Genomic DNA, 12,834 nt, shown 5'->3' with positions numbered 1-12,834 from the left:
GGGGGGGGGGGGGGCAAATCTGTTCTATTTCGCATAGTTGGAAATTTTGACCCTTTGCGCATTGTAGTAAAGAGAGTATTACTTTATGTTATAGCCTGTTTAGACGTGCTTCTAAAATCAGCTAAATTTAGAAAGTGCTTTTCAAAAAAAGTACTTTTGGTGAGAAGCAGTTTCTGTTTCGCTAATCAATTTGAAAAATACTTTCGAGCAACAATTAGTGTTTGGCCAAGCTTTTAGGAAATGCTTCTAAGTATATATTTTTTTTCAAAAGTGCTTTTGGGGAGAAACTACATTTTTTGTTTCTCAAAAACTGCTTTTGCTTCTACTCAAAGCATTTTTTTTCCTTCTAAAAGCTCGGTGAAACTTTGAAAAAAATACTTTTAGCAAAAAAAAAAAAAAAAAAATACTTTTGGCCAAAAGAAAGAGCTTGGTGTCTATACTAAGATTTAAATTTTTAGTTCTGCACATTTCAAACTATTGTTGGACACACTATTCCACAAAATTCAAAAGGGAGAAGGGTCAACTTTGGCCCTAAACTATGCGAAAGATTCAAATTTGTCCTTCGTTTAAAACAATTATGACTTAATGTGAGACATGTGGCATCACGATGTCCTAAGCTTCCGTTGTTTGAAATCAAGGCAAATCTAGCCCATTTTGTAACAGTGAGGGCACATTTGACTCTAACTATTAATGGAGCGAAGATTTGTTCTATTTCGCATAGTTCGAGGGCAAATTTGACCCTTCTCCCTAATTTATATGACCGTGATTGAGTAGACTCAGAGGTATGATGTTATTAACTCTATGCATTACATTAGCGATAAAAAATATTAATATCATGGTTGAAAACTTATTTTTTTGGTGAAACTTACATCGAAGTTCTACATTTTGCATAGTCAAAGGAATTTTAAACTCTTTTAAAGCTGTAAAAATATTGTTACCATTGGAATGGTTACTAGATTTAGAAAAGTCCAAAAGTAGAAGCAGTGACATAAATTAGAACTAAAGGAGTATTAATTTTTTTTTTAGATTGATGTATAGGTTTTTCGTCTTTATTTACTTGCGTTACAATTGTGTCGGTGAGCATTTCTGGGGAAACCTTCCATAGAGATGTTAAAAGTTTAATGGAAACCTACCAACAGACATGTAGGTAAAATATATTTTGTTCCCGCCTTATGCATACTTTTACGTTTCCTTTGTGAAAGTAAAGTAGAGGAGGATCACTGGAAGATGTTTGTGCCATTTTGCTATATTGCTATTTTCCATTCTCAATTTTCAATGTTTTGTACTTCCTTTTGGTTCTTCTTTTTTTCGTCTTCCTATTGATGTTTTTACTTTGGTGTCTGTTAAGTATGTGTTGTATAGTCTGGAAGCAAACTTAAGTGCTATGGATTTCCTTACGAACCTTTATGCAAGTAAAAGCATGATATCTGGATTTGGCATGTTTGTTGGGCGTGTTTTAGATGGATTTCTTTTTGTGACCATGCACGTGCATTCTTATAGTTCTGATGTATAATATGTGCAATTCTCATTTGCTCTGGCACCAACGAAGTACCTTTAGACTCAACCAATTATGTCTGAAGTACAAAATAATGCTTTGAAGATTACAAGTGCTAGAGGAACAAAAGGAAAAGTGTCATCCATTCGCAAACAGCTCGAAAAACTTGCAAATGGTCCATCAAAAACTTCCATACCACCAAACAAAAGGGTTGTGCATGTCTGAAGTAACTAAATTTCTCTAGCCCCATCCGTATGTCATGCTGAATATCTGAAGTCTGCCTCCACAACTAAAAATCCACATCAATGGAAGTTCTTTAGCGCTCTGCGCATCACCTTGACAAGAACCCCACTCACATTGAATAAATGAGTATCAACTATCTCTTCATTTTCTTGTGGAAGACCTAGCCAGAGAAAAGCGAGGCCTATGTGTTGCCCTTTCTCACATAGAAGTCTCATAAGAGGATCTTAGCCAAAAATAGTTGTTGTTTTAGGTATTACAGACTAGTGTGTTATTATTCGAAGCCTAATTCCTTTTTAATAAGTTGAAGAAATACACTGGCGGATTCGTTTTTTCAGTCACGAGCTGCCCGCATGAGCACAGTCCCCACTACCAACCTCAAACGAATATTTGAAATGTTTGTCTATCAACATTCGAAATTGTTAACCACAAATTTTATTGATGCAACATAACATCCTTGTATCATTTCTCCTGCCAGATGCGTCCATCACCAACCTGATAAAAAATTTAGTAGTAAAGAATAGTTCCTATAGCTGTAAATCTCCTCGATTCCTTTATGAATTTGTGAAATTTCTGATTCCACAATCCAAAATAAAAAAGGGAACATATAAATTTATAGTGTTGGTGTGCTTGGATCTATAGTTCGGACTTCGGATAGTAACCAATCATGTAGAGTTTGCTGTAGCTTTCTTTCATCTAAGGTCTAGAGGTTTTTTTCGCTTTCTATTTTTTAATAAAGAGTTTTTTGGATGTAACACAATAGTTAAACATAGTTAAATAAGATATGCTGGGATGAAGCTGATCCGTCCACCTTTCATCAATGATTTCAAAAACTTTCCCATACTTCCTCTTGTCATGACAAATGCCTTCTCAATAGCTTCTTTAGCCCTATCCATGGCTTCATAAATGTATCCATTGGTGGTTTTCTCTCCCCATCCACCAAATGAAGTACAATAACCAAAAGATTACCAACTTTAAGTGCTTGAACAATGTCATTCCAAAAATATGGACCAACAATATATCTCGCAACTTCTTTCCCAAGTGCTTCCTTTGCATAGGTACTCTCACTCCATTAGGTTGACATGAACAAGGTTCACAAATTTTTCTTTTGCAAGTAAAAACTATGCAAAGTCATGATAGCTGTTGTGAATCTTGTCTTAGTCGGTTTCACCAAATTTCTTTGGTTTGTGTATCTCCTCATCTTGTTCAACAACAACGGCCTCTGACTATGTAAAATGTATCTTGGCTGCCTTAGGAAAAACTGTAGGAAATCAAATTTCATAGTTAGTAAGTATAAACAATTAACATCAAGGTTAAAATAAAAATTTAGAACCACTTGTTCACCTGTAGAATGTGGGGCTAACTTCAAAATGTCACCAAACATCAAGTTGATACAATGTGTAGCACAAGGAGTCCAAAAAATATTCGGGAAAACTCCTTTCAACATGTCACCCGCTTTTTTATTCTCATTTGCGTTATCGGTAACAACTTGAACAACATTTTCCCTTCCAACTTTCAATATTGTCTTCTCAAACAAGTTGTACATTTTATTGAAATCGGTTGAGGAGTCACTAACATCATAAGATTCAAGAAACACACTACCATTCGGAGAATTCACCAAAACATTAATGATCATTTTTTCAATTTTTGCTGTCCATTTATCCATCCTAATGGAACATCCATAAGTTTTCCATTGCACCTTATGCTCCTCGACAATCTTGTTTGTCTTCTCCACCTCCTTTTTTAAACAAGGAACTCTTACTTCGTGATAGGTAGGGGGCTTCATTCCTGGGCCATATTGGCCTACGACCTCAATGAATTCACCAAAACTATCGGCGTAATTTACACAATTAAAAGGGAGCCCCGCATCATACATTGCCTAGCAAAAGCATCTATAGCGTGCTCCCTTAAACTCTTCCGACAAGAATTTAAGTCAACAGCTTCACCTTTTCTCTTTTCATTTGATGTTTGCGAGAAATAAAGATTAAGAGGACCTTTCACATTGCTACCGGTGGATGATCCACTTCCCCTTGCTGAATTCTTTCTTTGAGATTTTGAGGGAGGTGGCCTCATTGATATATTATTGACTTCAAGGTCATCCTCATCCATTTGACTATCTTCATCAAGAAGATTAATCGATGCTCCATGGCTCATTGGATTTTTGAACTCATTTTTTTCGCAACATACTCTCTAATTTCTTCCTTAACAGAATCCGAAACACTTGAACATTCTTTTGACATCTCTAAACCACCAATTAGATGTCTCTTGTGACGATGTATTCCACCGTTATCTATATTTTGACAAAAGATACACTGCACTCTTGTGCTACTGCCAATTGCAACTCCATACGCCCAAGCTGGTTTTTTTTTTGGGCTTGGTGCCATTGAATAATAAGATTGAATTTACTACAATCAACAACCAAAAAAAAAACAGAACTGTTAAACAGCGAACAGTGAACAGAGGGCTGATCAGAGAACAGAGAAAAACAACAGAAATTTAAAAAAAAAGCAGAGCACAAGCATAAATTAGAAAACAGGGCTGAACAGAGAAATACGTTCTGAAAAAAATAGAAAAGAAGAAGAGAACAGTGGAGAGGAGTCGAACACTGAACAGTGAACAACAGAAATTAAAAAAAAAATTAACAGAGCACAAGCATAAAATAGGGCAGAACAGAGAAATAAAAACTGAAAAAAATAGAAAAGAAGAAGAGAAAAAGCAGTCGAACAGTGAACAAGCAGAGAAAATCAGAGGAGGAAGAGAAGAGAAGAAAGAACTGAAACAGAAGAAGAGAAACTTACTCGAAGAGCAGAAGAGAAGTCGAAGGTGTAGTCGTCACTTGCAGCAGAGAAACAGATGTGTGGAAGTAGTGTGCGTAAGTGTATTTGCAATTTTTTTTTAAAAACCCTAGGCTCTAGACCTCGTTTAAGCGAGCTTTTGTGCGCTTTTTTTATCGCCTCGCTTCTCGCTTTTTAGGGTGAAGCGTGCGCTTATTTAACAGCGTCGCGCTTTAGGGCAGAAAAGCGCAGGTCCCTCGACTCGCCTCGCTTCTGCCCTTTAAGCGAGAAGCGTGCGCTTTTAATAACACTGCGATGCGCTAAACTCCCGTTATGTGGGGTGGGGGGTTAGGGGAAGGGCCTGACCACATTGGGTCTCATGTACACTGCCTTAGTTATTCTGCATGTCAATGTTGATAGTTCTTAGTTATGTCTAAGTGAACCTTCAGTTGTTTTTGCCTTTCATTTTTTCTGCTGTTACTAGTCGTCTGTTATATGACATGGTGAGAAGTTACATATCTAGCTTGACAACGATGCTTCTGTGGGCCCAAGGATAAACCATTAAGAGGTTGTCAAGTATCAAGAGGAAAGACTTTTTGTCTAGATACTTTAGTTATCTCATACACATTTAATTGAATGAATAATCTAAGATCATTTTGTATAACTGTTAATAATTGGGTCAGTCTGAATCTTGCCCAAACATGACACGCTGTGTTGTTCTGGGCGCGCCTTCTATTTTTCTAGTTCTTTTATACTTCATGTAGGTGCATGTGGTTATGTAGCTGACTGGAAATAGCTTGCATTATTATATAACTGAACCAAGCTAGCTTGGACAGAGGCTTGTATGATTAATTGATATTTAGTTGCCCATTGTTTTGAGTGATTTACAGACTCGCTATGATTAACAGGTGGACTCCTGACTAACAGATTCATTTTTCCTTAAATCTTCTTCCAGTCTGAGGTTTTTGCTGTTGCATTCGCTCTGCTTGCCGCTGGTGCTGTCGTTCTGACATTGAATGTCCTGTTGCTGGTAATGACTCTTTCTCAACCCATCCATCTATATGAATAAGGGCAAAAGAGAATAACAAAAGAAAATGAAACACCCTAAAGTTGGGTATGTTTAATGATTTTTAGGCAGTTAGTAGACATGATAACAATGCAAAGAGATATGACATATTTAATGGATAGGGGAAAGGATAGCTAATTAGTCCCAAGGAACACAAGTCCGTAGGCACCTGTCAGAAAAGGAAAACCATTCTATAGGCGCTTGTGAGAAAAGGAACCCAGTTCTTAATCTTATACTCCCTCCGGTTCACAATAAGTGACCAATTTGCTTTTAGCACGCCCATTAAGAAAATACTAAATTCTATACAAAAATACCTACTATGACTAAACTACCCCTAATTAAACATTTAATGTGAGGAGTAAGAAAACTTTTTAGGGATATCTACATAGGGGTTATTTTGTAAAAACAAATTGAATTCTTTCTTGATTACATAACTGGACACTTATTTTGAACCAAAATGAAAAAGCAAATTAGTCACTTATTGTGAACCGGAGGGAGTATAACAAGTAGCAGTTTCTTTTTTTTTTTTTAAAACAATTCTAAAGGATATAGAGTTACGGAAATAATGTAAATGATGTTTCTTTACTTCAGATGGATTAATGATTTTGATCTGCAGGGCGGTCATATAATCTTTTTCCAAAGTCTCAGTCTGCTGGGTTACTGTCTATTCCCACTTGATGTTGGTGCCCTTATTTGCATGCTAAAGGACAATGTGATCTTGAAGGTGGTTGTGGTATGTGTTGCACTAGCTTGGAGCTCTTGGGCTGCATACCCCTTCATGAGTACCGCTGTGAACCCTAGGAGGAAAGCTCTTGCCCTGTATCCTGTAGTACTCATGTATGTATCTGTTGGATTTCTCATTATTGCCATTGATTGATGTCAGTCATACCTATTATATTAAAGTTGTATCCAGCTTGATAGAAGGACATTGAAGTGGGGATATAATGTGTTGGACATTTTGATTACCTCAAGAAATTTTGTTGATATTTTTGGTACTGTATATCTCACACTTTGTATTGCTGTCCAAGAAATGTCATATACATCTAGCTATGTCTGGTGTTATCTTGTAAGGTTGAAATACAGTCTTCACTGTAAAAGAGATCTGTTATCAGTATGCCTTGACAAAGAGATGTATTAATGGTCTCTGTATTTCACTATTTCATGGATGTCAATGCCTTTGAGCACTATGGTTATGTACTAGTGTCGTTAGTGCAATGTGTCAACTTCTTTTTTCCCTAGTTGATTTTCTCCAGGCAGTCATGATTAAAGAGGTAAAGGGAAGCATTTTCTACTTTTTCATTGAATAATAGAAGGGTAGCAAAGTCTATAGAATCATAAACCAGTATTTATAGTTGCAACACTTCAACGAATACAAGAGTGCAGCATAATTTCTCGATATTTCTATAACTCTTTTGTTTCTAATTTCATTTTTTGCTTCTCCAATGATTTTTGTTCGGATCATGATTTTTATTTGGAGTCTTCGTGTGCTTGCAAATTTGAACTGGGTTTGGATCTAGTTGCTCACAAATTTGAACTGGGTTTGGATCTAGTTGCTCACTCGTCATCGTTGTTGTTGTTGTTGTTGTGAGCAAGCTTCTGTTTTGAACAAAAATAAAGCTACATGTTTGTGAAAAGAAGTTGGTGCTCAATGGATTTACAACGCCCGCTGAAAACCATAGATATTGCTTACTTGAACACGCTGATAATTGCGAGGAAATCCACCTGCCATCCTGAAAACCATAGATGTTGCTTTACAGTAAATATTGAGTTTATCTCCATTGCTATGTTTTTTTTAGATAACGAAGAAATCCGTTTCTTACCCTAGTTATAAAACTCAATGGATGATAAGCATGTTCATCTACATTTGTTCAGCTAAGTATTACGGTTTAGGGTTTAAGGTTTACATGTAATGATTCAAACTCACAACTTATGCCTACCACACACCTAGCTAAACTAAATTATTAATTTATTTACCCCTAGATGTTATTACTTAATTATATTCTCATATAAAAATAATAAATTATAAACAAATTAGTGAGAATCTGCTTTCTTCCCCACTAGAATTTCAATATATTTTGTATCAAACTCGCAAACCAGTACCAGTCTCCATTATTCAGCCTCCTTATGGACCTCAACAATGTTGTAAAGGATAGAGGGGTTCTGGGAGCCATGTATAGAAGGAACATTAGATTGCGAAGAGACTAGCTGTACAGGAAACGAAGAGATTGTGCTTCTCATAGGAAAAATCTGGTCTTGGATTTTCTACTGGACGCTAGTTCTACTGCCAAAAACTTTTTCCTTTAACTTCCAAAGCAAAAGCAATCAAATTGAAATAGAAACCCTGTTAATCATTAAAAATTTCACTGACAGCCATTAAAAAATTTCGAAGCTTTGAATTTGAAAATCAAATTTTGCGAAATTATTATTTGTTTGAATTAAGTGTTGTTGCAAATGCTTGAAAATATCCTTGGAGTTTATAACTCAATGTTGAGAGAATTTGGTAAAGATTCGAGTTTGTTTTGGTTGGAATTTCAAATTAAAACTCGAAGAAGAAAACATAAATAAAGGGATAAATTCAAAATTACCCACACAACCTAAAATATTTACCCGCTTCTACCTATTCCAAACTATTTACCCGACCCTACGCATCCCCAATTCCACTTAACTTAAACACTTGTTTGCAAAAAGAATGTTCGGCATTACTATCAAAAAGACGAATCAAGCTTTACGTGGCCAATGACTCTTCGGAATCGCGACATAATTGTTGAGAGGTTCGACAATTATCTCTTTGATCAAGGTTATTAATTTTTAAATTTTGTGGAACTACCAAACCCACTTCAAAACAATTCTAAACGAACTTAAGCTTCAATGTTAATCCTTACAAGCTTTTTTAACAAGCTTTGATAATACTCATCACAATTCAAAATCCAATTAACTATATTAAGCTTTTAATTCTCAAATCAAAGCTTCAAAGCTTCTTCATTGGTGGACAATTTTTATTTTTTTTATTTTTAATCAACAAAATTCAGACTATTACTACGATTTTAGCTTTCCACAATAGTACCCAAGTGATTTAACAAATAGCAGCTGAAGTATACTATTATAGTATATTGTATAATATTACAACATATTATTATAGTATATTGTATATTACAGTATACCGTTGTAGTACAGTATACTAGTGGAGTATAGTTGTATGGTATATTATATACTGTAGCAATATAAGCTTTTAATTCTCAGACCAAAGCTTTAAATCTTCTAGGTGGACAATTTTTTTTTCTTTCAATTATTAGCAGGCAAATTCAGACTATTACCACGATTTTAGCTTTCTACAATAGCACCCAGATGATTTAACAAATAGCAGCCTAAGTATACTGTTGTAATATATTGTATAATATTACAATATATTTTTATAGTATATTGCATATTATTACGGTATACCATTACAATATATTATATACAATTACTGTATACTGTTGCAGTATAGCTGTATATTGTATACCATAACAGTATACTATTGGGTAACTATATTCTTCTTCAAATTTAAGCTGAAAAATTCATTCTCAAGTACCTCAAGCTAGCTCCAAATGCGACCAAATTTTATTATGAACTTCCTGAAGGAACTATAAGCAATATTTTACAGCACCCACTTCGAATTAAACATCGAATCTTCAAAATAAAATTTCAAATATAGGAGCTTCAAGCTCAACAATGGTGGGTCTTCAAATAAATACAAAAAATTTGATCCGGGAGCTTAATATATAACCACAACAATACATGAGTTCAGAAATATAAATAAATACACAAAAAGAAAGCATTCGAAAAATATAGTTGTATTGGGTGATACCCTTTTTTGCTTGAGCCCGGCTGGGTTGGGTCCGGTCCGGGGCAAGTCGGGGCCATCGAACCCGACCTGGATGCAAGGTAGAACGACGGCCACGTCTACAACCGAGGTCGAGTCATTTCGAGACCGTTGCAGAGCTCGGTATGAGTCACCACCGGATGGAGAAACACACAAGGTCGGAAGCCGGACTCGTAACGGATAACCAAGCGTCGCCGGATATCTCGCCCAAACGTGATTTTCTCAACCACTTCAGGCCATTAAGGCGTAATTACAGGGATCCACGATGTAATTAATTTACCTACCTTATTTTTACCCTTAATCAGAATGTATAAAAGGGGAGAAGACCCCATAAAGAGGGCATGAAAAACCATTACACTACAGTACCATCTCTCTCAATTCTTGTACGCTATCAAGCACAATTGTTTTAAGCAATATTATATTCTGCGATTATTTACTTTAACAGCAATTGTTGAGTCTTTATCTTTTATTTTCCTCAACCTAAACCTTTTGTATCTTTTAGTTCACGGATCCTTAAAACCCCATATAAATTCAATTGTTATCCGGATTCTAGGGTAAACAGTTTGGCGCCCACCGTGGGGCTAAGGATATTAGTGAGCTCTTTGATACTCTTTCTTGACGCATCACAATACACTGGTTCTTTGCAAAAGAGTCCATCTTGCATTCAAATTACCAATTCATAGAATGGCACAATCAATCAACAACGAACTTGAACAGCAGACAGGAAACAATGGAATGCCCGGGCTCGAAAACCCGATAGATGCCGGTTCCCGGATGGCGCTCAACACTGATCAGGCCTCCGGATCATCACATAGCGTCCGGGGAGAGGACGATTCGAGGGCCCAGGCAGTCGGCGAAGAGACTATCAACCTTAAAATGATTTTTGACATGCTGCAAGCCCAGCAATCGGCTATAGCTCAGCTCCAGAGCCGGGTCCAGGAGCCTGTCAGGTCCGAGGAGGCTCCCCGTGCAGCTGCAATCATCAATCCGACCCCAGTACAGCCGGAACGGGGTGGCCGGATGCTGATTCTGCGGTTCTTAGGAGGCTAGAAGAATTGACCGAACGAATCGAAANGAAACATATGAAATTCAAAGATAAGATACAATCCATTCCAAAACCAGGGTGTCACTGAGTGCATGAGCGTTAGGGAAATACATAGTCTATTACAATATCTAAAGGAGCAACTGAAATACAACTGGAGAATAAGAAGGAGCCAAGGCCTGTGAACGTCGTGCAGATACCTCAATAATCTCCTAAGCCTGAAGCCTCGAATCAACAATCGCCACTAGGTCCAAAAGTGCCTGAATTTGCACACAAGGTGTAGGGGGTAACGTGAGTACACCAACTCAGTAAGAAGGAGTCCAAACTATGGACTAAATGGTAGTGACGTACTCAACCTCAACAGATATAATAGAAACAACGTACAGAAACGTAGTATCTTTTATTTTCCTCAACCTAAACCTTTTGTATCTTTTAGTTCACGGATCCTTAAAACCCCATATAAATTCAATTGTTATCCGGATTCTAGGGTAAACAATAGTACTGATACAAAAAGAGAAATTTGAGATATACTAATATAGAAAAAGAATTTTGAAGTGAAACTCATGTAAAATAATATGAAAACTTGTCTTTTAAAATAAATATAGAAATTCTTAAAAAAAATAAAATTGGGAAAATGCATGGCTTTGTACTGGTTTTTCATCATCCACTAAAAAACCTAAACTATGAGTGTTTTTCAAAGAGGAAGGGAACATTTGAGTGTGGGACTATGCTGTTTAGAGAAATTGAAAAGGAAAAGGAAATTAGGTAGGCCGGATAAATAATTGTGCCGCATAGACAGGAAAAGTAAATCCTTTTAGCTTGAATATAAAAGGGTAAATAGTTTGAGGTTAATGGGCATAAAGTGATAATTCCGCCATAACTTTGGCGTTTCATGTTGCTAGATCTTGTTTAATTGTTGGAGATTAATTCAGAAGTAACCACTTACAGAAGTGGTCTCCTTTTTTTTTTTTTTGGTGTGTGTGCTACTTATTTTTTAATTTCCTTCTCTTTGTAAACTTGCAAAATCCATATTTATATATATTCTAAGTACTTGTGATCTACACTAAGAACATGTCTAGCTATAAGGAAGTATTAAGTAAGATAGGTTTCATAACATGTTAGTATCTTATATGATTGAAAAACAAGTAACATAAGTTATATGTGTCTAATTAAACTTTGATAATTCATATTGGCATGTTCAAATTAGTAACCATTATATCCTAGATTGTATCTTTTGGTTTCCCTTTTTGTTACGGGGCTTTTGCATTTACACTCGGTTTTGGGGTCACAATTAAACCTATACCCGCCTCGTTCCTACCAATGAAATAGAGCGACAATCGTTGTTGAAGCTCTATCCTCCTTTGGATATCAGGAAGGACAGGTTGCGCTAATTCCGGAACGAGGACCTCGCGTGGAATGGGCGCAACCTCGGGCTCGGGAAGGCGCGGTTCTGGTTCTCTCGGAGGAGAGAAATCAAGAGCGCCAGACGAGGAACCCCTTCCCCCGTCGCACGCGGCTACAAAGCAGTCAAGATACTCATTTGTTGAATAAAAATTTGTCATAATCGGAAGAGAGCGGCCCCCAACCCCAAAAGGTAACTTTACGATCAACTTTAGCTTCTCGGGTCTAAAGTTAAAAAAGAATAAGTCTGAAGTGAAAAAATTGCACTTCAGATGCACTTAAGGTCAATTAGGTCTTAAGTACGACCGATGGTTTCATGCACTTAAGGCCAATAAGTGTGAAGTGAAAAATTGCACTTAAGGCCAAAAGGTCTGAAGTGCAACAAACGTTTTCCTACACTTAAGGCCAAAATAGGTTTGAAGTGCAAATTGCCGAGAAATAGAAATTTTTTCTTCGAATTTTAACAATTCAATACCTAAATCTACTCCAAATGAGCTCAAATTTGAAACATAACCTCCAAATATCATCAAGAACAAACTCCAATCATCAATTTATCAAAACAAAAATAAATCTAGCGAACCCATTTTGTAATTAAGAAAAAGAAAAAGAAGAAACCATAAGAAATAGGAAAAAATAAAGCGCCACAACAGTTTAGCATTGTAAAATATCATAGACTACCTTAAAATATGTTCACAAACACCAAATAAAATTGCTGTTACCCGAAAAAGACGAAGAAGAAGAAAGAGGAGAAAAATGCCTAAAGTTGTTTAAACACCGGGTACAAATTAAAAAATTTAAAAAGTATATACAAATTAAATAGGGGCGCCGTGCAATTTTAATTTTCCTTACGTATACTAATTACTAGCCCATAACGTACCTCCAAATCTGGACCGCTTGGACCCACATAAGGACCCCACCACCCGCTCTTTATCAACTACTGCTTCGGGTACCGAA

General features: G+C 36.4%; 1 protein-coding gene across 1 annotated transcript in view; it reads left to right on the top strand.

The window, feature by feature from the left end:
• LOC109234533 (protein YIPF6 homolog) overlaps positions 1 to 6,790 on the top strand; it is an 8,193-nt gene extending 1,403 nt beyond the window's left edge. The window contains exons 2-3 of the mRNA XM_019400554.1: positions 5,465 to 5,539; positions 6,192 to 6,790. Of these exons, the coding sequence (XP_019256099.1) occupies positions 5,465 to 5,539; positions 6,192 to 6,452 (336 nt within the window). The 3' untranslated portion in view covers positions 6,453 to 6,790. The remainder of the gene's footprint in view (positions 1 to 5,464; positions 5,540 to 6,191) is intronic.

The sequence above is a fragment of the Nicotiana attenuata genome, chromosome 11, assembly GCF_001879085.1.
Source record: "Nicotiana attenuata strain UT chromosome 11, NIATTr2, whole genome shotgun sequence".
Lineage (NCBI taxonomy): Eukaryota > Viridiplantae > Streptophyta > Magnoliopsida > Solanales > Solanaceae > Nicotiana > Nicotiana attenuata.
This window is presented reverse-complemented; position numbering and strand designations above follow the sequence as displayed.